This window comes from Manis javanica, chromosome 1 (assembly GCF_040802235.1).
Source record: "Manis javanica isolate MJ-LG chromosome 1, MJ_LKY, whole genome shotgun sequence".
Taxonomy (NCBI): domain Eukaryota; kingdom Metazoa; phylum Chordata; class Mammalia; order Pholidota; family Manidae; genus Manis; species Manis javanica.
This window is the reverse complement of record NC_133156.1, coordinates 189,099,657-189,123,864: the sequence shown is the minus strand read 5'-3', so window position 1 is coordinate 189,123,864 and position 24,208 is coordinate 189,099,657. Positions and strand designations below refer to the sequence as shown.

Here is a 24,208-nt window from a genome sequence, read left to right as displayed (position 1 = left end):
GAAAAAAAGTAGGAATATCAATACTTATATCAAGCAAAATAGGCTCCAAAACAAAGAATGTAATAAGAGACAAAGAAGGGCATTACATAATGATAAAGGGATCAGTCCAATGAGAGGATATAACAATTGTTAAGTATCTATGCACCCAACACAGAAGTCCCTAAATATATAATGCAAATATTAACAGACCTAAAGGGAGAACTTGACAGTAATATAATAATAGTAGGGGACTTCAACACTCAACTTATATCAATGGTAGATCATCCACATAGAAAATCAATCAGGAAACAGTGGCACTGAACAACATGTTAGACCAGATGGACTTAACAGATATATACAAAATACTTCACCCCAAATCAACAAAATGCACATGACATGCTTCTCACATGCACATGAAATGTTCTCTGGGATAGATCACATATTAGGGCACAAAACAAGTCTCAGTATATTAAAAATTGAAATTGTATCAAGCATCTTTTTGGACAACAGTATGAAACTAGAAGTCAATTACAAGAAAAAACTGGAAAAAACACAAACACATGGAGGCTGAACAAGCTTCTAAATAATCAGTGGATCAAGGAACAGATGAAAGAGGAAATCAAACACTTGGAGATAAATGAAAACAAAAACCCAACAGTTCAAAATATGTGGGATGCAGTAAAAGTGGTTCTATGAGCAAAGTTCATAGCAATGCAGGCCTACTCAAGAAACAACAACAATTTCAAACAAATCTAATCTTACAACTAAAGAAAACTGAAAAAGAAGAACATACAAAGACCAATGTTAGAAGGAAGGACATAATAAAAATAGGAGCAGAAATAAATATAATAGACTAAGAAAATAATAGAAAAACCCAATAAATAATCAAATTTAAAAATGAGCACAGGACCTGAACAGGCATTTTTCCAAAGACATACAGATGACCAACAGGCACATTAAAGATGCTCATGAAACCAAGAACTGGTTCTTCAAGAAGATAAACAGACAAACCCTTACCCAGACTTACCAAGAAAAAAAGAGGACACAATAAACAAATCAGAAATGAAGAAGGAGAAGTTATAGCCAACACCACAAAAATTCAAGAACAAACAAAGAATTCTATGATAAATATATGCCAATAAATTGGAAACCTAGAAGAAATGGATATGTATAATTTTCCAGGACAAACCCAAGAAGAAAATCTGAATTCCTAGTCACATAATTGATGTAGCAATCAAAAACACTCAACAAACAGAAGTCCAGTACCAGATGGCATCATAGGTATATTCTCCAAACATTTAAAGAAGAGCTACTATCCTTCCTAAAGTATTCCAAAACACAGAAGAGGAAGGAATACTTCTAAACTCAGTCTACAAGGCCAGCATTATTCTAATACCAAAATCAGACAAAGACACTACAAAAAAATTATAGATCAATATCCCTGATGAACACATATGCAAAAATTCTCAATAAAATGTTAGCAAACCAAATTAAAAATGCATCAAAAGGATCATTCAATATGCCCAAGTGGGATTTATTCCAGGGATGCAGAAATGGCTCAATATCTGCAAATCAATCAATGTGATATACCACATTAACAAAAGGAAAGATAAAAACCATATGATCATCTCAACAGATTCTGAGAGAACATTTGACAAAACTCAACATCTTGACAAAAAAAAACTCCTGATAAAAACTTTCAACAAGGTTGGTACAGAGTGAACATACCTCAACATAATAAAGACAATATATGACAAACCCACAACTAACATACACAATGGTGAAATGCTGGAAGCGCCTTTCTGCTAAGATTTGGAACAAAACAAAAACACCCACTGAAACCACTTTTATTCAACATAGTACTGGAAGTCCTAGTCACAGCAATCAGACAAGAAAAAGAAAGAAAAGGCATTCAAATTGGTAAGGATGAAGTAACACTGTCACTATTTGCAGATGATATGATACTATATATGGAAAACCCAAATGACTACATCAAAAAACTATTAGAACTAAAAATTAAATTCAATAAAGTTTTAAGATATAAAATCAATATACAGAAATCTGTTGCATTTCTATATACTAATATGAACTAGCAGAAAATCAAGAAACCAATTCCATTTATAATTGCATCAAAAAGAATAAAATACCTAGAAATAAATCTTACCAAGGAGGTGAAAGGCCTATAATCTGAAAACTATGATACTAATGAAGGGAACTAAAGATACAAATAAATGGAATTCTACCCCCACGTTCATGGAGAGAAAGAATGAATATTGTCAAAATGCCATCCTGCCAAAAACAATGTACAGATTGAATGCAACCCTTATCAAAATATTAATGGCATTTTTCACTGAACTAGAGCAAATAACCCTAAAATTTGTATGGAACCATGGAAGACTGCAAACAGCTAAAGCAATCCTGAGAAAGAACAAAGCTACAGTGACTAAAAATAAAACAGTATGGTAATGTTACAAGAACAGATACATAGACCAATCGAACAGAATAAGAGAGCCCAGAAATAAATCCACACCTACATTTTTAATTAAATATATAGCAAAAGAGGCCGGAATCCCATTCCGGATCCATATCCAGCTGCTCTGGGACAAAAACATACCTGTGTGACCGGCCCACTGGCTCAGGAAGTGGAGACAGGCACAGCAGTGGGGAGGCAGGGAACAGCTCTTTCCTCCCCTCAGGCACCAGTACCGCTCCCCTGTGACCCTGGACATTGCTTCAGGGACTGAGCAGCTCCAGAATAGAGCTTCTGGACACTAGAGGGTGCCATATACAAACATGAAATGCCAAAGGAATCTTGTCCAGAGTAAAATTGTTAATACAACTCCCGAGAAAGATTTAAGTGATATGGATCTTATGACTCTTCCTGAAAGGGGGTTCAAAATAAAAATCATCAACATTCTAATAGAGGTACGGAAAGACATCCAAGAACTCAGGAATGAATTCTGCCAGAGGCAGAAATAAGATCACATACAAAGGAAAGACATCCAAGAACTCAGGAATGAATTCTGCCAGAGGCAGAAATAAGATCACATACAAAGGAAAGACATCCAAGAACTCAGGAATGAATTCAGGTCAGAGATCCAATCATTGAAGAACACGATGGAGGGTATTAAAAGCAGGTTGGATACAGTGGAGGAGACAATGAATGTAATAGAAACTAGAGAAGAGGAATACAAAGAAGCTGAAGCACAGAGAGAAAAAAGGATCTCTAAAAATGAAAGAATATTGAGAGAACTGTGTGACCAATCCAAGCAGAACAATATTCGCATTATAGGGATACCAGAAGAAAAAGAGAGAGAAAAAGGGAAAGAAAGTATCTTTGAGGAGGTAGTTGCTGAAAACTTCCCCAATCTGGGGAAGGAGATAGTCTCTCAGGCCATGGAGATCCACAGATCTCCCAACACAAGGGACCCAAGGAAGACAACACCAAGACACATAGTAATTAAAATGGGAAAGATCAAGGATAAGGACAGACTGTTGAAAGCAGCCAGAGGCAGAAATAAGATCACATACAAAGGAAAGCCCATCAGGCTAACATCGGACTTCTCAGCTGAAACCTTACAGGCCAGATGGGAGTGGCATGATGTATTTAATGCCATGAAGCAGAAGGGCCTGGAACCAAGATTACTTTATCTGGTGAGATTATCATTTAAATTTGAAGGAGGGATTAAACAATTCCCAGATAGGCAAAAGCTGAGAGAGTTTACCTCCCACAAACCATCTCTGCAGTCTATTTTGGAGGGACTGCTATAGATGGAAGTGTTCCTAGGGTTGCATAGCTGTCACCAGAGGTAGTAAAACCACGGTAGGGAGGGTGGAACAGCTGATTGTGAGGCAAATGAAAAATTAAATTGCCTATCCCCAAAGTCAATCAAGGGATAGACAAAAAGTACAGAATTTGATACCTAATATATAAAGAATGAAGGAGGTAGAAAAAGGAGGAGAAATAGAAAAGAACCTTTAGATTGTGTTTGTAACAGCATACTAGGTGCGTTAAGTTAGACTCTTAGATAGTAAGGAAAGTAACCTGAAACCTTTGGTAACCACGAACCTAAATACTGAAATGGCAATAAGTACATACCTATCGATAATCACCCTAAATGTAAATGGACTGAATGCACCAATCAATGAATGGATTAAAAAACAAGACCCAAATATATGCTGCTTACAAGAGACTCACCTCAAACCCAAAGACATGCACAGACTAAAAGTCAAGGGATGGAAAAACATATTTCAGGCAAACAACAAAGAGAAGAAAGAAGGGGTTGCAGTACTAGTATTAGACAAAACAGACTTCAAAACAAAGAAAGTAACAAGAGATAAAGAAGGACATTACATAATGATAAAGGGCTCAGTCCAACAAGAGGATATAACCATTCTAAATATATATGCACCCAACACAGGAGCACCAGCATATGTGAAACAAATACTAACAGAACTAAAAGAGGAAATAGAATGCAATGCATTCATTTTAGGAGACTTCAACACACCATTCACTCCAAAGGACAGATCCACCAGACAGAAAATAAGTAAGGACAGAGGCATTGAACAACACACTAGAACAGATGGACCTAATAGACATCTACAGAACTCTACACCCAAAAGCAACAGGATACACATTCTTCTCAAGTGCACATGGAACATTCTCCAGAATAGACCACATACTAGGCCACAAAAAGAGCCTCAGTAAATTCAAAAAGATTGAAATTCTACCAACCAACTTTTCAGACCACAAAGGTATAAAACTAGAAATAAATTGTACAAAGAAAGCAAAAAGGCTCACAAACACATGGAAGCTTAACAACACGCTTCTAAATAGTAAATGGATCAATGACCAAATTAAAATGGAGATCCAGCAATATATGGAAATAAATCACAACAACAACACAAAGCCCCAACTTCTGTGGGACACAGCGAAAGTAGTCTTAAGAGGAAAGTATATAGCAATCCAGGCATATTTAAAGAAGGAAGAACAATCCCAAATGAATAGTCTTACGCCACAATTATCAAAATTGGAAAAAGAAGAACAAATGAGGCCTAAAGTAAGCAGAAGGAGGGACATAATAAAGATCAGAGAAGAAATAAACAAAACTGAGAAGAATAAAACATTAGAAAAAATCAATGAAACCAAGAGCTGGTTCTTTGAGAAAATAACCAAAATAGATAAGCCTCTAGCCAGACTTACTAAGAGAAAAAGAGAATCAACACACATCAACAGAATCAGAAATGAGAACGGAAACATCACGATGGACCCAACAGAAATACAAAGAATTATTAGAGACTACTATGAAAACCTATATGCTAAGAAGCTGGAAAACCTAGAAGAAATGGACAACTTCCTAGAAAAATACAACCTTCCAAGACTGACCAAGGAAGAAACACAAAATCTGAACAAACCAATTACCAGCAAAGAAATTGAAGCGGTAATCAAAAAACTACCCAAGAAAAAAAACCCCGGGCCAGATGGATTTACCTCAGAATTTCATCAGACATACAGAGAAGATACAATACCCATTTCTCCTTAAAGTTTTCCAAAAAATATAAGAGGAGGGAATACTCCCAAACCCATTCTATGAAGCCAACATCACCCTAATACCAAAACCATGCAAAGACCCCACCAAAAAAGAAAATTACAGACCAATATCCCAGATGAACGTAGATGCAAAAATACTTAATAAAATATTAGCAAACCGAATTCAAAAATATATCAAAACGATCATACACCATGACCAAGTGGGATTCATCCCAGGGATGCAAGGATGGTACAACATTCAAAAATCCATCAACATCATCTACCACATAAACAAAAAGAAAGACAAAACCACATGATCATCTCCATAGATGCTGAAAAAGCATTCAACAAAATTCAACATCCATTCATGATAAAAACTCTCAGCTAAATGGATATGGAGGGCATGTACCTCAACATAATAAAGGCCATATATGATAAATCCACAGCCAACATTATACTGAACAGCGAGAGGCTGAAAGCTTTTCCTCTGAGATTGGGAACAAGACAGAGATGCCCACTCTCCCCACTGTTATTTAACATAGTCCTGGAGGTCCTAGCCACGGTAATTAGACAAAACAAAGAAATACAAGGAATCCAGATTGGTAAAGAAGAAGTTAAACTCTCACTATTTGCAGATGACATGATATTGTACATAAAAAACCCTAAAGACTCCACTCCAAAACTACTAGAACTGATATCGGAATACAGCAAAGTTGCAGGATACAAAATTAACACACAGAAATCTGTGACTTTCTTATAGACTAACAATGAACCAATAGAAAGAAATCAGGAAAACAATTCCATTTACAATTGCATCAAAAAGAATAAAATAGCTAGGAATAAACCTAACCTATACCCTGAAAACTAAAGAAGTGAAAGACCTATACCGTGAAAACTATAAGACACTCTTAAGAGAAATTAAAGAGGACACTAACAAATGGAAACTCATCCCATGCTCTTGGCTAGGAAGAATTAATATCATCAAAATGGCCATCCTGCCCAAAGCAATATACAGATTTGATGCAATCCCTATCAAATTACCAACAACATTCTTCAACGAACTGAAACAAATTGTTCAAAAATTAATATGGAAACACCAAAGACCCCGAATAGCCAAAGAAATTCTGAGAAAGAAGAATAAAGTGGGGGGGAGGGGGGAATCTCACTCCCCAACTTCAAGCTCTACTACAAAGCAACAGTAATCAAGACAATTTGGTACTGGCACAAGAACAGAGCCACAGACCAGTGGAACAGATTAGGGACTCCAGACATTAACCCAAACATAGATGGTCAATTAATATTCTATAAAGGAGCCATGGACATACAATGGGGAAATGACAGTCTCTTCAACAGATGGTACTGGCAAAAATGGACAGCTACATGTAAAAGAATGAAACTGGATCACTGTCTAACCCCATACACAAAAGTAAATTCAAAATGGATGAAAGACCTGAATGTAAGTCATGAAACCATAAAACTCTTAGAAAAAAATATAGGCAAAAACCTCTTGGACATAAACATTAGCGACTTCTTCATGAACATATCTCCCCAGACAAGGAAAACAAAAGCAAAAATGAACAAGTGGGACTATATCAAGCTGAAAAGCTTCTGTACAGCAAAGGACACCATCAATAGAACAAAAAGGTACCCTACAGTATGGGAGAATATATTCGTAAATGACAGATCCAATAAAGGCTTGACATCCAAAATATATAAAGAGCTCATGCACCTCAACAAACAAAAAGCAAATAATCCAATTAAAAAATGGGCAGAGGAGCTGAACAGACAGTTCTCCAAAGAAGAAATTCAGATGGCCAACAGACACATGAAAAGATGCTCCACATCAATAGTAATCAGAGAAATGCAAATTAAAACCACAATGAGATATCACCTCACACCAGTAAGAATGGCTACCATGCAAAAGACAAATGACAACAAATGTTGGTGAGGTTGTGGAGAAAGGGGAACTCCTACACTGCTGGTGGGAATGTAAATTAGTTTAACCATTGTAGAAAGCAGTATGGAGGTTCCTCGAAATGCTCAAAATAGACTTGCCATTTGACCCAGAAATTCCACATCTAGGAATTTACCCTAAGGATGCAGCACTCCAGTTTGAAAATGAGAGATGCACCCCTATGTTTATCGCAGCACTATTTACAATAGCCAAGAAATAGAAGCACTAAGTGTCCATCAGTAGATGAATGGATAAAGAAGATGTGGTACATATACACAATGGAATATTATTCAGCCATAAGAAGAAAACAAATCCTACCATTTGCAACAACATGGATGGAGCTAGAGGGTATTATGCTCAGTGAAATAAGCCAGGTGGAGAAAGACAAGTACCAAATGATTTCACTCATCTGTGCAGAAGTATAAGAACATAGGAAAAACTGAAGGAACAAAACAGCAGCAGAATCACAGAACCCAAGAATGGACTAACAGTTACCAAAGGGAAAGAGACTGGGGAGAATGGGAGGGTAGGGAAGGATAAGGGCAGGGAAGAAGAAAGGGGGTATTATGATTAGCATGTATAATGTGGGGGGTGGGGGAAAGGGGAGAGCTGTGCAACACAGAGAAGACAAGTAGTGATTCTATAACATTTTACTATGCTGATGGACAGTGACTGTAATGGGGTTTGTGGGGGGGACTTGGGGTACGGGAGAGTCTAGTAAACATAATGTTCTTCATGTAATTGTAGATTAATGATAACAAAATCAAAAATTAAAAAAAAAAGATATATATGCTCCTATGTTTACTGCCACAGTATTTTCAATAGTCAAGATAAGGAAGCAACCTAAGTGTTCATCGATAGATGAATGGATAAAGAAGATGTGGTACATCTACACAATTGAGTATTATTCAGCCATTAAAAAGAAAGAAATCCTGCCATTTGTGACATGGATGGATGTACAAGGTATTATGCTAAGTGAAGTAAGCCAGGCAGAGAAAGACAAATACCATAAGATTTCACTTATTTGTGGAATCTGAAAAAACAAGCAAACAAAACAGAAATAGACACTAGACACAGAGAAGAGACTGGTGGTTTCCATGGGGAAAGGGGGTAAAGGTAGATGAAATAGGTGAAAGGGCTGAAGAGGTACAAAATCCCATTTATGGTATAAATTAGCCATAGGGATTAAAGTACAGCATAGAAAATACAGTTAATAATAACAAAATGAAAAAAACTGTAGTAGACTCATAGACACTGGGAAGTGACTGGTTTCTACCGTGGAAGAGGGGTTGGGATGGATGCATTGGGTGGGTGAGGGAGACAAAGGAGCACAAAAATCTCAACCATAATACAAACTGGTCACAGGGATGGTAGTGCAGCATGGAGAATATGGCCAATGATTCTGTAACATCATTCTATTTTGACAGGTAGTAACAACACTTGTAAGCATTTAATAATGTAAATTAACTATTAAATCACTATGTTGTATACCTGAAACCAATATAATATTGTATATGTACTATACATCAATTTAAAAAATTAAAAGCTTGATGGATTAAGAGTAAATGTATATAAATTAATATCTCTATGGACTATTAATAAGGGGCTACTTGCCTACTCAACACTGATGATTGCATCCTCATAATTTGTTGCCTCCTTTCTCAAAGACCTTGATTTCTTTTTCAGGATCTACATCTTTTTCTAGGGAAGACAGCTCTAACTTTAGGTCTCCAAAGACAGGATAAGCATCTAAGCTAGTCCAATCAGTACATGGAACCACCTTGGCCTGAGCTTAAAGTCTATCTAACAAAAGACAGATTCAAAGAGATGAAGAGAAACAAAGCCAAGGCTTGATAACATCATCAACCATTATCCAAAGTACCTAAAAGCTGACCTACGTCTGGATATATTTCAGTTATATGAGCTAGTAAGTCTCTTTAATTGTTTAAAACACTCTGACTTGTATATCCGGTTACTTGGAACAAGAAACATTCTAAGTGATACAATGGCCTATACAGTTTATACAGATTCTGTGTCTTCCAAATGCTATTGTACCAAAATATCTATGGACACTGCCTTTTTAAGCTTCTCCATTGATTGATGCCATTTCTCTTATCATAAACTTGCTTCTTGCTACACTCCACCAGTGATGCTTCCAATACCCACTACTGTCTAATATTCACCCACCTTAGTTTTGCCTTTCTTATCTCTTCTGTTTTAATTTTTCATTACTTTTTTTAAAATAAAAAACTATTATAGTGAACATGGTCTTTCCCTCCCCATTGTCCATTCTATACCACCTTAGTAATACAGTCATGCAAAACTGAGTCTACCTTGCAGCTTTTGGCCCAGAATAGCCTACTCAGTGCACTCCCAATCTCTATGTCATGTGATTAGTTCAGAGATGAGAAAACAATCCAGACCCTAACCAATCAGTGCACAGCATTTTCCTGATCACAGTGATTAGATATGAGTCCTAAACTCATCCAATCAATTAAAGGCACTTTCATTTGATGACTGGAGAAGAAAATGTCTTGTTCTAATGTTCCAGATAATACAGTATACAAACATGAAAGATACTGTAGCCATTTTGCTACAGTTAGGTTAGTCTAAAGACAAAGCCAACAAACAGAAAGATAGAAGTGAATTAAACAAAGCTAGAGAATCAAGAACACATCATGCCTGACGTTTTTGGACTATTTTAACTTACCTGAGCCAATACATCTCTTTTATTGTTTAAATTAGTTTGATTTGAATACTTTGCCCTATTTTAACTGCCAACATCTTACCTAATATAATTATAAATTTTCCCTATGTGGTGTATCAGGTAGTTTCTTAGAGATTCTTCTTTACTGTTTTCACCATACTACAGTTTTAAAGGTATGCTGATTATCTTTTCCAACTCCAGAGCCAATCTTGCTTAAGATACCAGAAGATTTTATATCTAGGTTCAACAGATTTCTGAACTTATCTATTACAGCAACTTATAGTCAAACTTATGTTTCAAAAAGACCAGAGCACTAAACCAAATAAAATTTTCCAATCTTGAGAGTAATGAATGAATACTCTGGTAATCATATTGATAAGTCTCTAAAATGACAGGCCATGATTATTTGTTCATGTAACAAAATTAAAACTTAGGACTAAAAATTCCTCAAAAAGAATGTAAGCTTCACTTAAAGTTTTGTTTTCTTTCTCTTTTTTAGCTACACAAAATCAGCCAAATCTACAGGGTACAGACAAGTTAGAATTTTAATAAAAATTCAAAATACAATTTTGAAGATCTCAAACTTCCTGATTTTAAAACTTACTGTAAGGCTAGTTACCAAAACAGTGTGGTGCTGGCATAACACAGACATACAGACCAATGGAATAGAATAGAGGGTCCAGAAATAAACTCTCACATATATGGTCAAATGATTTTCAACAAGGGTACCAAAACTGTTCAATGGAGAAGGGCAGTCTTCAAGAAATGCTGCTGGGAAAACAGGACAGTCACACACGAAAGAATGAAGTTGGACCCTTATCTTACACCATATTCAAAAACTAACTCAAATAAATAAAAGACCTAAAACTATAAAACTCTTAGAATAAAACAGGGGAAATGCTTCATGACACTGGATGTGGCAATGATTTCTTGTAACACTAAAAGCACAGGCAATGACAACAAAAATAATAAAGTGGACTCATCAAAGTTAAAAACTTCTGTGCATCAAAGGGCACAATCAACAGAGTGAAAAGGCAACACATGGAATGGGAGAAAAAATTTGCAATCATATATCAGATAAGCCATTAATAGCCAAAATATAGAAAGAACTAAAATTCAACAATGAAAACTCTGATTTTTAAAAAATGAGCAGAGGAGGTATTTCTCCAAATATATAAAAAAGGCCAATAAGAACATGAAGACACTTAACATCACTAATCATTAGAAAAATGTAAGTAAAAACTTAAATGAGATACCATCTCACACAAATTAGGATAGCTACTATCCAAAAAAGAAACAGAGAGAAAATAAGTGTTAGTGAGGATGTGGACAAACTGGAACCCTTGTTGGCTGCTCGTGGGAATATAAAATAGTACAGCTATAATAGAAAACCTTATGGAGGTTTCTTAAAAAATTTTAACAGAATTACCATATGATCCATAATTTCCACCTCTAGATAAATACCCAAAGAACTGAAAGCAGCTAAGAGGTAACTATACATTGATATTCACAATAGCCAAAAGGTGGAAGCCACCCAAGTGTCCATGATGGATAATGGATGAACAAATTATAGTACATATCATGGAATTTTATTCAGCCTTAAAATGGAATGAAATTCTGATACATGCTATAACATGGATGAAACTTGAGGACAGTCTCATAGAGGCAGAAAGAATGATGATTGCCAAGGGTTGGAGAAAGTATGGAAAAGGAAGTTATTGTTTAATAGGTACAAAGTTTCAGTTTTACAAGATGAAAAGAGTTCTATAGACAGGTGTGGTAACAGTAACACAGCAATGTGAATGTACTTAATGTCACTAAACTGTACAATTAAAAATGATTAACATGGTAAGTTTTATGTTTGGAGTATTTTACCACAATAAAAACATTCAAAAAATAAAATTATCAGCAACATGAATGTTTAAATCATTAATAATCAAATATGAAAATTTTAAGTTCCTTTAATTTTTCCTCATTTACTCCAAAAAATTATTGGCTTAAATTTTAAGCTTTATTTTAAAAATATAATTTATACTTAAGTGACATATAAAATATCCTTTATTTTTGAGAAATACATACAAAAATGTAGAATAGTAAACTAATAACCCTGGTAAATTAAATAAGAGCTTCAAATAGTTTATTCCTGTGACATGGTAAATACTAGTAAAAAACAACACAGTCTTTCCTGGTTATAAAAGTAATACTTATCTTTGTAGAAAACCTAGGAAGAAGGCAAAGAATGAATAACAAATTTAAATAGCATATTATCTACCACCTAAAGATAACCACAAGACAAACTGTCTCCTTGTTCTAAGAAGATGAAGAGAGAAAAAATTTTTTTTAACATAGTTGAAATCATACTATACAAGTTTGTATCTTATCTTTTCACTTAACGTTACAATGTATGCATTTTCTTCAATCATTAAAAGTCCTTGGCTGCTGTATGATTGATATTCCATGGTAATGAATATACCAAGCATAACTTATTCACCATTCTGCTACTGTTAGACATCTGACTTCTTTCCAATTTGTAGTTACTTTAAGTTCTTCACTAAAAATGAACAGCTTGTAATTAGCATTATTTGTCAGGAAATCATACCCTTACAGAATCACAAACTTTGAAAAAAGGAGTAACATTTTTTAAAGTACATATATTTTCTTCAGAGATGTTGCAGAGAAGTATTACTTTAAGTGGCCTAAATGTGAAAATAGGAAATCACAATGAAAACAAATAACATTTCCCATATTGTACATATATTAAGTAATAATCTGGCTTAGTTTAACTGATATAGAACCTAAAAATAGAATACTTACTTAAAAAAATTACTGGCTAAAAATTGACCATTTCTACACTACACAAGGAAGGCACTAAATTTCCAACATGCAATAATAAAAGTGTATGTGATGAGGTCATGGTAGGAATATAAGAAAAAGTGAAAACATGGCCTGTAACTGAGCAATCCACAGATACAGGTTTCTTATCTATCACTATTAATGGATGGGATCAACATTTCAGTGACAATCTAAATAAATTAAGAATCACATTTTATAAAAATTTTCCCACTCTGATTGGAGAATTTATGCATATGACTTAATATCACCCCAATGTCAATAAAGAAAGGTCATGTAATAGGAAAGTACCAAAGTCCCCCAGACCATTTAACATGGTATTCAGGAGATGCCAGGCATGTTAACTAGCACATATGATACAATGCTGACACTAAATAATTCAGAGAATATCAAATTTCACAAAGAGCCTGTTATACTCAGTAATTCCCTATAACTGTCTTATTTAAAACACACCTATGACATGTTGGTGATTCCAGTCAAAACATATTAGAGTCTGTGACATCTTTACTTCTGAAATATGCTATATGGCATGTGTTCTTTTCCTTTTATCAAGTGCCTTAAAATAAAGTGGTTTGACTAAAAAGACAAAATAATGAAATGTAATACATGATCCTTGACTGGATCCCTGATTGAAAACTGAAATAAAAATCTGCAATAAAGGACATTAGTAGGTCAATTTAAATATGAACTATATGTTAAAAAATACCATTATATCAACATTAAATTTCTAGAAAATTAAGTGGTTTGGGACAGATTTTTGAGTATTTCACAATATTGTACCTCTAGATAATCTAGAGATTCAAGCATCACAAAATCACAAAAGGAAATATTACTGTGCAATATTTAATGCCAATCTTTTTAATATCTAAAAATTTAATACCCCAAATTTTTAAAGGGTACCAAAATACTCTGAAGCACTTCAAATTTCATTAAAAAAACAAGCCTCTTTAGAAAAATTACAGAAACAAAAATTACCAAAAAAAAATTTATTCTAATTTAATTCTATATGTATATTAACACCTAGAAAGCTGACTTAATTTTAGGGATATTCTGAACAAGTCATGATTGGACAAGTCATAAGCTTACCTTAACTCTCTGTAGGAAAATTATAAACTTAGAGAAAATATCCTTTAGCAGATCAAACCACTGAGGAAAATTCAACATTCTCATCTGATCTGCAAGCCTAGAAAAAAAATAATTAAAATAAAAATAATGATTGTCTTTGGGTCAATATGATAAAATCTTCAAGTGGAGGAAAGTATACCAAATACTATCTGGTAACAGAATAAAATTCAATTTCATCTAGATACCTAACTATAATTGTAAAACTGAGGTGAAGAGGACAATTACCCAAACAACTCCCTCTCATTTAAACATCTCTTAAGACAAGTCTAGTAAACTGCACTGACTTATGAATCTTATCTATAGTATTCCATGTAGACATGCTTTGTGACCACTGGATGAAAAGATACAGAGAAATAAGCCCATTTTATTTAAAGGTATAGATATAGTCTGGCATAAAAAAAAAGAACACAAACATCTCTCCTAACTACTTATCTAACTACAAACTAAGAAGTACTTTCCCACATATGAAAGGTAATATGGCATGGAGACTAAGAGCATGGGCTCTCTAGCCACAGTGCCTCAGTTCAGGAGCCCTGCCACTTACTAGCTGTATAATGTTGGGTAAGTGACATAACCACTCCATGCCCTAATTTTCTCATCTTAACATGGAGAAAGTAATGGCACCTACCTTATATGGTTGCTGTGAATATTAACTGAGTTAATAGGAAGTACTCAGAACAATGCACAGTGCATAATAAAGTGCCATGTATTAGCCAATTAATATTATGTTAATAGTTTAATATGTGCATTATATATCTAGTATATTACATCGATAAATAGATAGATCTTCCTTGACTTAAAATACGGTCATGTCCTGAAAAATTCATAGAGTTGAAAAACTATGAAAACATGGTTAAGTTGAAAATGCATTTCATCCAACTAACCTGCCTAACCTACTGAACGTCATAGTTAGCCTAGCCTACCTTCAATGCGCTCAGAACACTTACATTAACTTACAGTTGGGCAAAATCACCTAACACAAAGTCTATTTTATAATAAAGTGTTAAACATCTTATGTAATTTATTGAATATTGTACTGAGAGTGAAAAACAGAATGGTTGTATGGATACAGAAAGGTTGCAAGTGCATCAGTTGTTTACTCTCATGATCCTGTGGCTGAGGGGAAGCGGCAGCTCACTGCTGCTGTCCTACATCATGAGAGAGTATTGTACTGCCTACTGGTAGCCTAGGAAAAAATCAACATTTAAAATTCAATGTATTCTCGTGAATGTGTATTGCCTTCACACCTTCATAAAGTCAAAAAATTTTAAGTCAAACCATTGTAGTTGGGGACTATCTGTACTAGATCTATTAGTATAATATGTAATAGTATAGCTAATATTTTTATAGTCATCAGTAACTTCAAGATTTAAAAAACTAATGCAAAATAGAATTCCATAAAGACATTTTATAGTATTAGAATGACTTATTACTCATTATTATTTAATGGATGCTGCTGCAGCTAAGAATTTGTTCTCAAAAGATACTGTTATACTTGAGATACAAAAGTTCTCTATTTAAGTTGAGAAGAAGAAAATTAAAAACAAGTGACTCTCCATGTACATAGCACTTTTAACAGACTCCCAAAAACTTAATTTTTCCAAAGATTAGGAATTACTGCATTAGGATTGCTCCAGCTGATTCTGAAACTAAATTTTCACTAGGTATGTACTGAAATTAAAACTCCACAATCATCATTCTATGAGTTTGGCCCAGAGAAGTTTCACAGCTGTTTTTATTACTATTCATATATTAGGACAATTATGAAAGTTTAGACATCTATATGAATGAGAAATTCATAGTATCATAAAACATTTATCGCTTTTTCTCAAAATAAAAGAATAGGAATTTCCAGAGTGAAAACAAAAAATTACAGACCATGAGCAATTCAACATTATGTACTCAAATTTCTGAAAGCCAATTAGAAGCTGGTTTTTAATTACATACCTAAATAGTTTTAAACAACACTGCTATTTCTCTGAAATGGAATATCTTCAATTTCCCCCTCCATATTTACACTGTATCCTCTCCACCCTCTCTGCCCTCTGAGGTTGATCTGCTGGGCTTGGCCAGTGAGGAATTGGAGGATTGGAAGGAAGCAAGATACTTGTAACTCTATGTCCCTCCCTAGGGATGGCTTCAGGATGACTGCCTCCCTCCATGGAAAATCACTTCAACTACTACATGCCTTTTTTTTTCAACTACTACATGTCTTTCTCCTTCTGAATTCTACTTAACTGCTCTCTCCCCTTATCCCTTAAAGATACTGCACTGTCACTTGTGATTTTCCTACACTCTGCCCATACCTTAGTAAATAATTCCTCAACTAAATCTTCCTCAGATTATTTTAATGTGTCATCTTTTCCCTGATAACCCCCAACCTAATATTTATACTTACTTCACAACAACATCTGCATCTATTTCTTCTATTTGTGAAACTTTATTAATCACACACTGCAAAATTTAGGAAAAAAAATTCTGATTAATTTCTTTAGAATTGTAAGTACTACATGTTCATTTGTATATTAAAAAGAGCCTCAGTGACTATGATAATCGTTTTACCAGATTTCTCTTACATCTCTTACACATACCTCAAAGTATATAAAAAAACTATAGCATTACCCTTACCCTATTAAATAATTATGCCAGGGTATGCTTGAACTATTATTAATTAAAATCCCCTACTATTTAAAACTGTTCAAAATCATACACACACACACACACAAATCAGAACTATAATATTTAGGAACAAGGTATAAGCCCCATATTAAAATACCAAAAGAAGCTCATTTGGGGGGTTACATTTCCTTGCAATAAAGTTTAAAAAAAAAAAACGACTGTAGGAGAAGTTTAGGAACTAAAACAACAGTTTTAAAAAAACTTGTATAACACAAATACAGAAAATTATACAAATTATGTTCAAAAATCAATAATTTTTTACAAATGGAGTGCAGCTGCATAAACAGAACTCAGATCATGAAATTGAACATTGCCAGTAAGACCCTCTCCTGCTCCCCTCCTAGTCACTAATTCCTCCCAAAATACACTACTACCCTGATTTATAGTATCATTGATTAATTTTGTCTGTGTTTGAATTTCAAATTAGTGGAATCTCACAGTGAATACTCCTTTGTGTCTGGTTTCTTTGGCTCCATATTATGTATGTGATATTCATCCATGTTGTTTCATGGAATGCATTCCTTTTCATTGCTATATGGTATTCCATTGTATAAATATACCATTTATCTTTTCTATTGATGACATTTGTTTTTTTTTCAGTTTTTTATTACAAACAGTGCTGCCATGAAATTCTTGTGCTGTGATGGGTACAAGTTTGGAATTCTTGTCTTTTGGAATTCATAGAACATAAATTTGTTTTATGAATACATTTCTGATGGGTAAACACCTAGGAGTAGAATTGCTCAGTCACAATATATGTGCATATTTAGTGCTAGATATTGCCAACAATTTTAAAAAGGGGTTGTAACAATTTTAAAATAGTGTTTTAGTGTCTGAAAGAGATAAAAGATGGGGCAATTATAATCTTTTTGCTTGTTTTATTTAAGCATTAAGAACTCAAAATGTACATCCAACCTAGTGATGACAATTAAGCCTAATAAATAGTTTTAAAATTGCTCTTTTTTATTAAAAAAAATTTCTAATGGTTCAGTGAATGAAATTTGTCTGAATTTTAAAAAGTCAAAACAAAGATCAGGGAAAACTAAAAAACATACATATTTTAGTTTACAATTATAATTTCTTAAAGCTACAGGGAAGGAGAAATGAACATTTATCTACTACTGGTGAAAATATACATCGGTAAATTCTTTTAAGAAATCAATTTAGCTCTATGTGCCAAACAATTAAAAATACTTTTCATTCTCTGACCAATAATACCACTTCTAGGAATCAGTTATAATAAAATCTTAAATATGAAAAACTAAACAAAGCTTTACACCAAATTATCACAGTGTTCTTTAGAGTTCTAAACTGAAAACAACCTATATATTCAACTGAGAGGAAAGGTTAAGTAGATTTACCTAATATAATGTTGATGGAATTTGATGCAACCACTGAAAATTTTGTTTCTGAAGGCTTGTATGGGGAAAATGCTTATGATTATAATTGAAATACATGCATAATTTAAAATCATATATATAGTATGACAGCAACAATAAAAACATCAGTAACCATTTATACTTAGACATATTCTTAAAATGATAATCTTTTGGCTGAGAGGACTATGTTTTTCTTCTATTTTTCTATATTTTCAATTTTTAAGCATATTAGAAAATATTACTATTATACTGCATGTATTATTACTAGGATCATGTAAAAATAAACTTCACACAATTCTGACCAAAATATATCAAATAAAATATGAATCATTACCTGTTTAATGATATTCTTTGCTGTAAGGATCATTTCTTCACTATAGATTTCTAAAAAATTAAGTTTTCTTTGTTTTAGAAGTCCAAATACAAGAGATACTAGTCTTTCCTATTAAAAGAAAAGTATATTGTTTCACACTTTAAATATAAAATAATCTCAAAAAGGTAAAAATATTCAGTATCAAAGGTTTTATTGTTTGATCTGCTGTTCTCAATCCTGTATGTGGTATTTTCTAGAAGCCTAAAAAAAAACCCCTTCCACAGCAATCCTGTCATCAGATTTTTGGAGTCATATAAATTCTATTCCAATACTGTTGATCAAATAAAGCTGGTTTGGGGGCAAAACAATGTAAGAATGTATTTTGGGCAACTTTTAACAAGTAGCTAGAAAGTATCCTTCTGAAACCCTGAAGACCAGTAAGTACTCCATGAGCCCTGTGCTTTAATTTAGTGGTCTAGAAGACTGAATTGATGACCTGGACAATGTTTAGGGAATTAACTGCTAACTTGAACAAAAATCTCTTAAAATTACTTAGGCTGCTACCAGAGCTTTTTGGATTCTTTAACTAGTCATGGCAGTAATAAACATGGAGAAGTTACCAGGTAAGTGAAGCCTGAATTATTTGTATATGAATTTCATGAAACATGTTCATAAGGTGCTCAGTGAACGTGAATGACTCCTAAGTTACCATATAATAATGATAATTTTCAATAAAAGACATACTCCAGTATAGGCACACATACGGATATACATTAATTCATTGTATATCTATATTTTGGACTTGGTTTGTAAGCTAAGCATCTCATTTTAACTCCAATTTCTAACTAAGGTATAAAATTATTTTATTCTCTAACTTCAAAGGGTAATGAACAATTATGATGCTTGCTAAAGTCATAGTGAAAGACTCATAGGTTGGAAAGAGCTTGAAAGTTAAGATAATTTTGCTCACTATAATCTGAGAAGACGTGTTCTAAACTGTTATAAATTAACACTAAGCAATGACATCAATTTCATTCCACAGTTGAAAACACATACCTCTTCTAAAATTTGACAGTCATCTTCCAGTGGTCTATTTAAGTCTCTGTGAGAATAAGTAGAAAATTCTGCAATCATCATTTTATCTATAAGTTTTTCTAATTCACAAAGCTGTGATCCCAAATGCCTACAAAAAAAGAGGAAAATGTTACATACATTCATTAAAATCTCCAATTGACTCCATTATCAAGGGAACTAGTAGGCAAAACTTGTCTAGCTGATACTACTTGTGCTATCTGCATTAATGTTTTAGTAAAATGGAGTCCATTAGCTTAACAAAAATAACTACAATGATTTCACATCATCTCCCAAATTCTGTATTTCTCTTTAAATCTTTAACTTCTAAACAGTTAAATGTGTTATAGGAAACATAGTTCTGGAAATTTCATGACCAATTTGTTGTTTACTTTTCACACACAACATATTCAAGTGTCTTAAATACTTTCCTTATTAACCATTTACTGAATATCAATGCCAATAGTTCCCGAGCCATTCATTTATTCAACAAACACTAACACCCTCTGCCAGGCAGGCCTGTTCTGGGTGTACATAAATGGCCTACTGAGACAGACTGACTCAATTCAATCTGTCATGATAGTTGGAGTTACTGTGCAAATATCCTTCAGGTCATTAAACTGAAAGACATTAGAACACAAGATGGAAAATATAAAAATAATGAGTGCCAATTTATTCATAGACCTTTATCTCATAAGATATGTTTCTTTTTAATCTACTTCTAATATTTTGCAGGTCCTAGATAGGGTTAAAGTAAGAACAATTTTAATAAGATGGCCAGAGCTCTGGGGTTAGCAAAGAGATCTGGAACCCTTTCCCTAAAAAAGTATGTACTGTCCAAATGAACAGATAAGTCCCATGTAGTCCCTGCTGTGCAGGCACTAAGAATGAGTACCTTCATATACAAAGGGATTTTTTTCCACACAATTGAATAGCTTCATAAAAACAAGGAGTTGAAGAAACCTAGGTAATCTAGTTGGTTCAAAGTATTTCAAAAATTAAGTGAAACAGGCAAATGGGAAATCTGTTTAATATCCCACAATAAAAAAAAATTGTCTAAGCTCTCTCTTCAGGGCAACTTAAAAACACTTATATTTAAATATAAATTTTATCTTAAACATTTATAATTAAATAAAGAACAAACATTTAAATGTATATATACTACCTTTACTTGAAAAACAAACCCTTAACATTGATAAAATTGTTTGTACCAAGACCAGCTATAGCATATTTTTTTAAAAATTAGCTTAAACCATATGACCTTTTAGACAGATCCATTTGTTTTTATATAAACAACATATGGTAAGTAGTGTTGATAATTTTGAAATCTGATAAGTGAAGTATAAATTTGCATTTTGTAATATAAAAATTATATTTTACAGCTAATTGGAAGACTAATAAGGTTCTCATAAATGGTACCAACATCTCACAATAAAGTAATTTAGACCATATTTACTAGTACAAACTAAAACATTGCCATAAGGGGAATCTGGCAGTGTCTAGTAAAATTACACAGACAATTAGCCTTTGACTTAGGAATTTCAGTTCCTGGAATCCATTTCAAAGATATACTGGTAAAAATACAAAAGAACATATGTTCACTGAAACACTGCTGCTAACTGCAAAGGAATGATAAACAACCCAAATGTTGACCAAAAGGGGCTAGCTTAATATATCATAATAGACACCATATACTTTTAAAAGAATTGAGAAACACCAACTAATATACTATATACTACTACAGAGCAGTTTCTAAACCTTTCTTCATTATTGCCCCCCTAAGAAGTTTCAGGCACTTTTATTCCTAATCACCCCCTCCCATAAAATTTTAATATTTTGTTTATGAATTGTGGCCCTTTTGAAGGCAACAAACCATTATAATATCCAGTATTTTTTCACCCTTCTAAAACCAGTTTTTGCCTCCTTGGGGTGGTATCTCCCACTGAGAATGCATAATACATGGTAGAGTGACCTCCAGGGTATATTACTGAAAGGTGAAAACAGCAAGGCAGAGAAAAGTATGTATAGTATGCTAATGCTTATCTAACATGAGGGACAGATGGAGAGATGGATGGACAGATGGATAAATATAAAGTAAAACATATTAAAATAGTGACTTACAGGAAGGTAGGAAGGGGATCAGGACAGAGGTTAAGTTTCTCTGAACAGCCTTTGTTTCATAGATTTGACTTGGGAACCATGTAATTACATAACATAGTTATAACACAACATTACATTTCAAAAAAATCAATCCTTAAATATGAAAAACAAATGAACTTAACTATGCATCAAGTTAGTGGCAAATTTAGACAAAAAGGAAATATTTCAAGTGATTTGAAAACACAGTAATACATCTGTTCATCCCACAAGGGATGTACCTTAAGTAAAAGAAGACAAAGAAATCCTACATGTTTCTAGAAATAAAATTGTTAGTTCTGAGAGCATCAAATGTATATGGTGGAATAAAACAAATGAGTAATTATGTTGGTCAGGAGGAACCAAAATTTTCAACCTGTTTAAAAAAAAGATACATATGTAAGACTGAAGAAATAAAAATTCTATAGTCCTAGGTAGGGTGGAGAAAGATGGCAGCATGAAAAGTAAGGCAGAAACCTCCGAAACCATGTATAACATGAAAACACAGTAAATATAACTAATCCTGAAAGAGAGACTGGAAAGAAGACTGGGAAGATGGTTTACATCCAGGGAAAACAGAACACTTCACAGAAAGGGGTAAAGTAGGAAAGCTGCAATCCAGGGGTACGCAAGCCCACCCTGCACCCCAGCTCAACGGCAGGAGGAATAGAAATGGAGCAAGGAAGGACTAGAAGCCCAGGACTGCTAGACACCCAGCCCTGGAGATCTGGTCCGGGAACACGAACCCACATTATAAGGTGCTCTGGAGATTAGTGGGGCTGGAAAGCAAACGAGGCAGAATACTCCGAGAGACTGAGAGACCCACCACTTGTGGAGAACAGGTACCCACAAACAGCCACTCCAGGACAAAAAAGAAAGGGAGACATTTTGGAAGACTTCCCTACAGTAAGAGGGGTGCTAAAGGGGCGAGGATTAAACAGAGCTTATGATCAGGAGAAAGGACAGGTAGAAAAAATTGTCCTAGTACACTAAGCCCAGAGGTTGGGAACTATCGGGAGCTTCAGGTGCTCCATCCCCCTGGCTGGCAATGCTGAGGTCCAACACTGCAGTATGCAGGCTGCTGCTTTTTTCTCCCAGCCAGCACCAGTTCACAACCCTGCTGACCATGCCAAGGCACCAGGCCAGCTAGAGGGCAGCCCCACCTATGGCAGTTACAAAGGTGTAACACAGAGGCTCGTGCCTGTGTGCTCAGACCACTGGCTCTGGCAGTGGAGGCAGGCACTGCAGCCAGGAAGAAGGAAAGATCTCTTTACTCCCGGCTGGCACTGGTGACTCTCACCTGCGACCCCCACCATTGCTCCAGGTGCTGGGAAGCTCCAGAGTGCAGAACTTCTGGGCACTAGAGGGCACCACCTACACAAAGTTATTATTCCATAGTAATATTAGATATAGGAAATGGCAAAAGAATCTTGTAAAACCAAACTCCCTCAAACACCAGAAAGAGAGCTAAGTGAAACTGAAATCACCAAGTTTCTTGATAAAGACTTCAAAATAAAAATCATAGGAGCATACAGAAAAATATTCAAGACCTCAGGGAGGATTTCAAGAAAGAGATAGAAACTTTGAAAAATACAGCACCTAAAATGAAACATACAATGAAGGGATTTAAAAGCAGATTAGATGAGGCAGAGGAGATGACAGTAAATGAAATAGAAATTAGAGAACAAAAATACAAAGAAGCTGAGGCACAGAGAGAAAAAACGATATCTATCAATGAAAGAATAATAAGGGAATTGTGTGACCAATCCAAACAGAATAATATTCGCATTATAGGGGTACCAAAAGAAGAAGAGAGAGAAAGGAACAGAAAGTTTCTTTGAGGAAATAACTGCTGAAAACTTCTCCAATCTGAAGGAAATAGTCTCTCAGGCCATGGAAGTGCACAGATTTCCCAACACAAGAGATCTAAGGAAGACAAGACCAAGATATATAATATTTAAAACGGCAAAGATCAAGGACAAGGACAGAGTATTAAAAGCAGCCAGAGAGAGAAAAAAGATCACCTACAAAGGAAAACCCATCAGGGTATCATCAGACTTCTCAGCTAAAACTTTAAAGGCCAGAAGGGAGTGGCATGATATATTTACTGCAATGAAACAGAAGGGCCTCCAACCAAGAATACTCTACCAGCAAGATTATCATTTAAATTTGAAGCAAGGATTAAATAATTTTGAGATAAGCAAAAGTCAAGGGAATTTACCACCCACAAACCATCTCTACAGTGTATTTCAAAGGGACTGTTAAGGATTGAAGTACTCCTAAGGCTATATAGCTATGACCAGAGAAAATAAACCACAGTAAAGGAAGTAGAACAATTAAGTACTAAGCAAATGCAAAATGAAATCAACTACCCACAAAGTCAGTCAAGGGATACACAAAGAGTACAGAATATGATACCTAACATACAAACAGTGGAGGAAGAAGAAAAAGAAGGAAAAAAAACCTTTATATTGTGTTTGAATTA

At 34.4% G+C, this 24,208-nt stretch overlaps 1 protein-coding gene across 5 annotated transcripts in view; it reads right to left on the bottom strand.

Moving 5' to 3' along the window:
* Positions 1-24,208, bottom strand: part of VPS54 (VPS54 subunit of GARP complex) — a 113,237-nt gene that overhangs the window by 38,127 nt on the left and 50,902 nt on the right. For all 5 annotated transcript variants that reach the window (XR_005055428.2, XM_036996646.2, XM_017673991.3 and 2 more), the window contains 4 exons: positions 19,573-19,699; positions 18,538-18,645; positions 16,544-16,599; positions 14,107-14,203 (listed from right to left, as the gene is read on the bottom strand). Coding sequence is in view for 4 of the 5 variants with exons in the window: in XM_036996646.2 (XP_036852541.1) it covers positions 14,107-14,203; positions 16,544-16,599; positions 18,538-18,645; positions 19,573-19,699 (388 nt within the window). In the remaining variant the exon portion in view is untranslated. The remainder of the gene's footprint in view (positions 1-14,106; positions 14,204-16,543; positions 16,600-18,537; positions 18,646-19,572; positions 19,700-24,208) is intronic.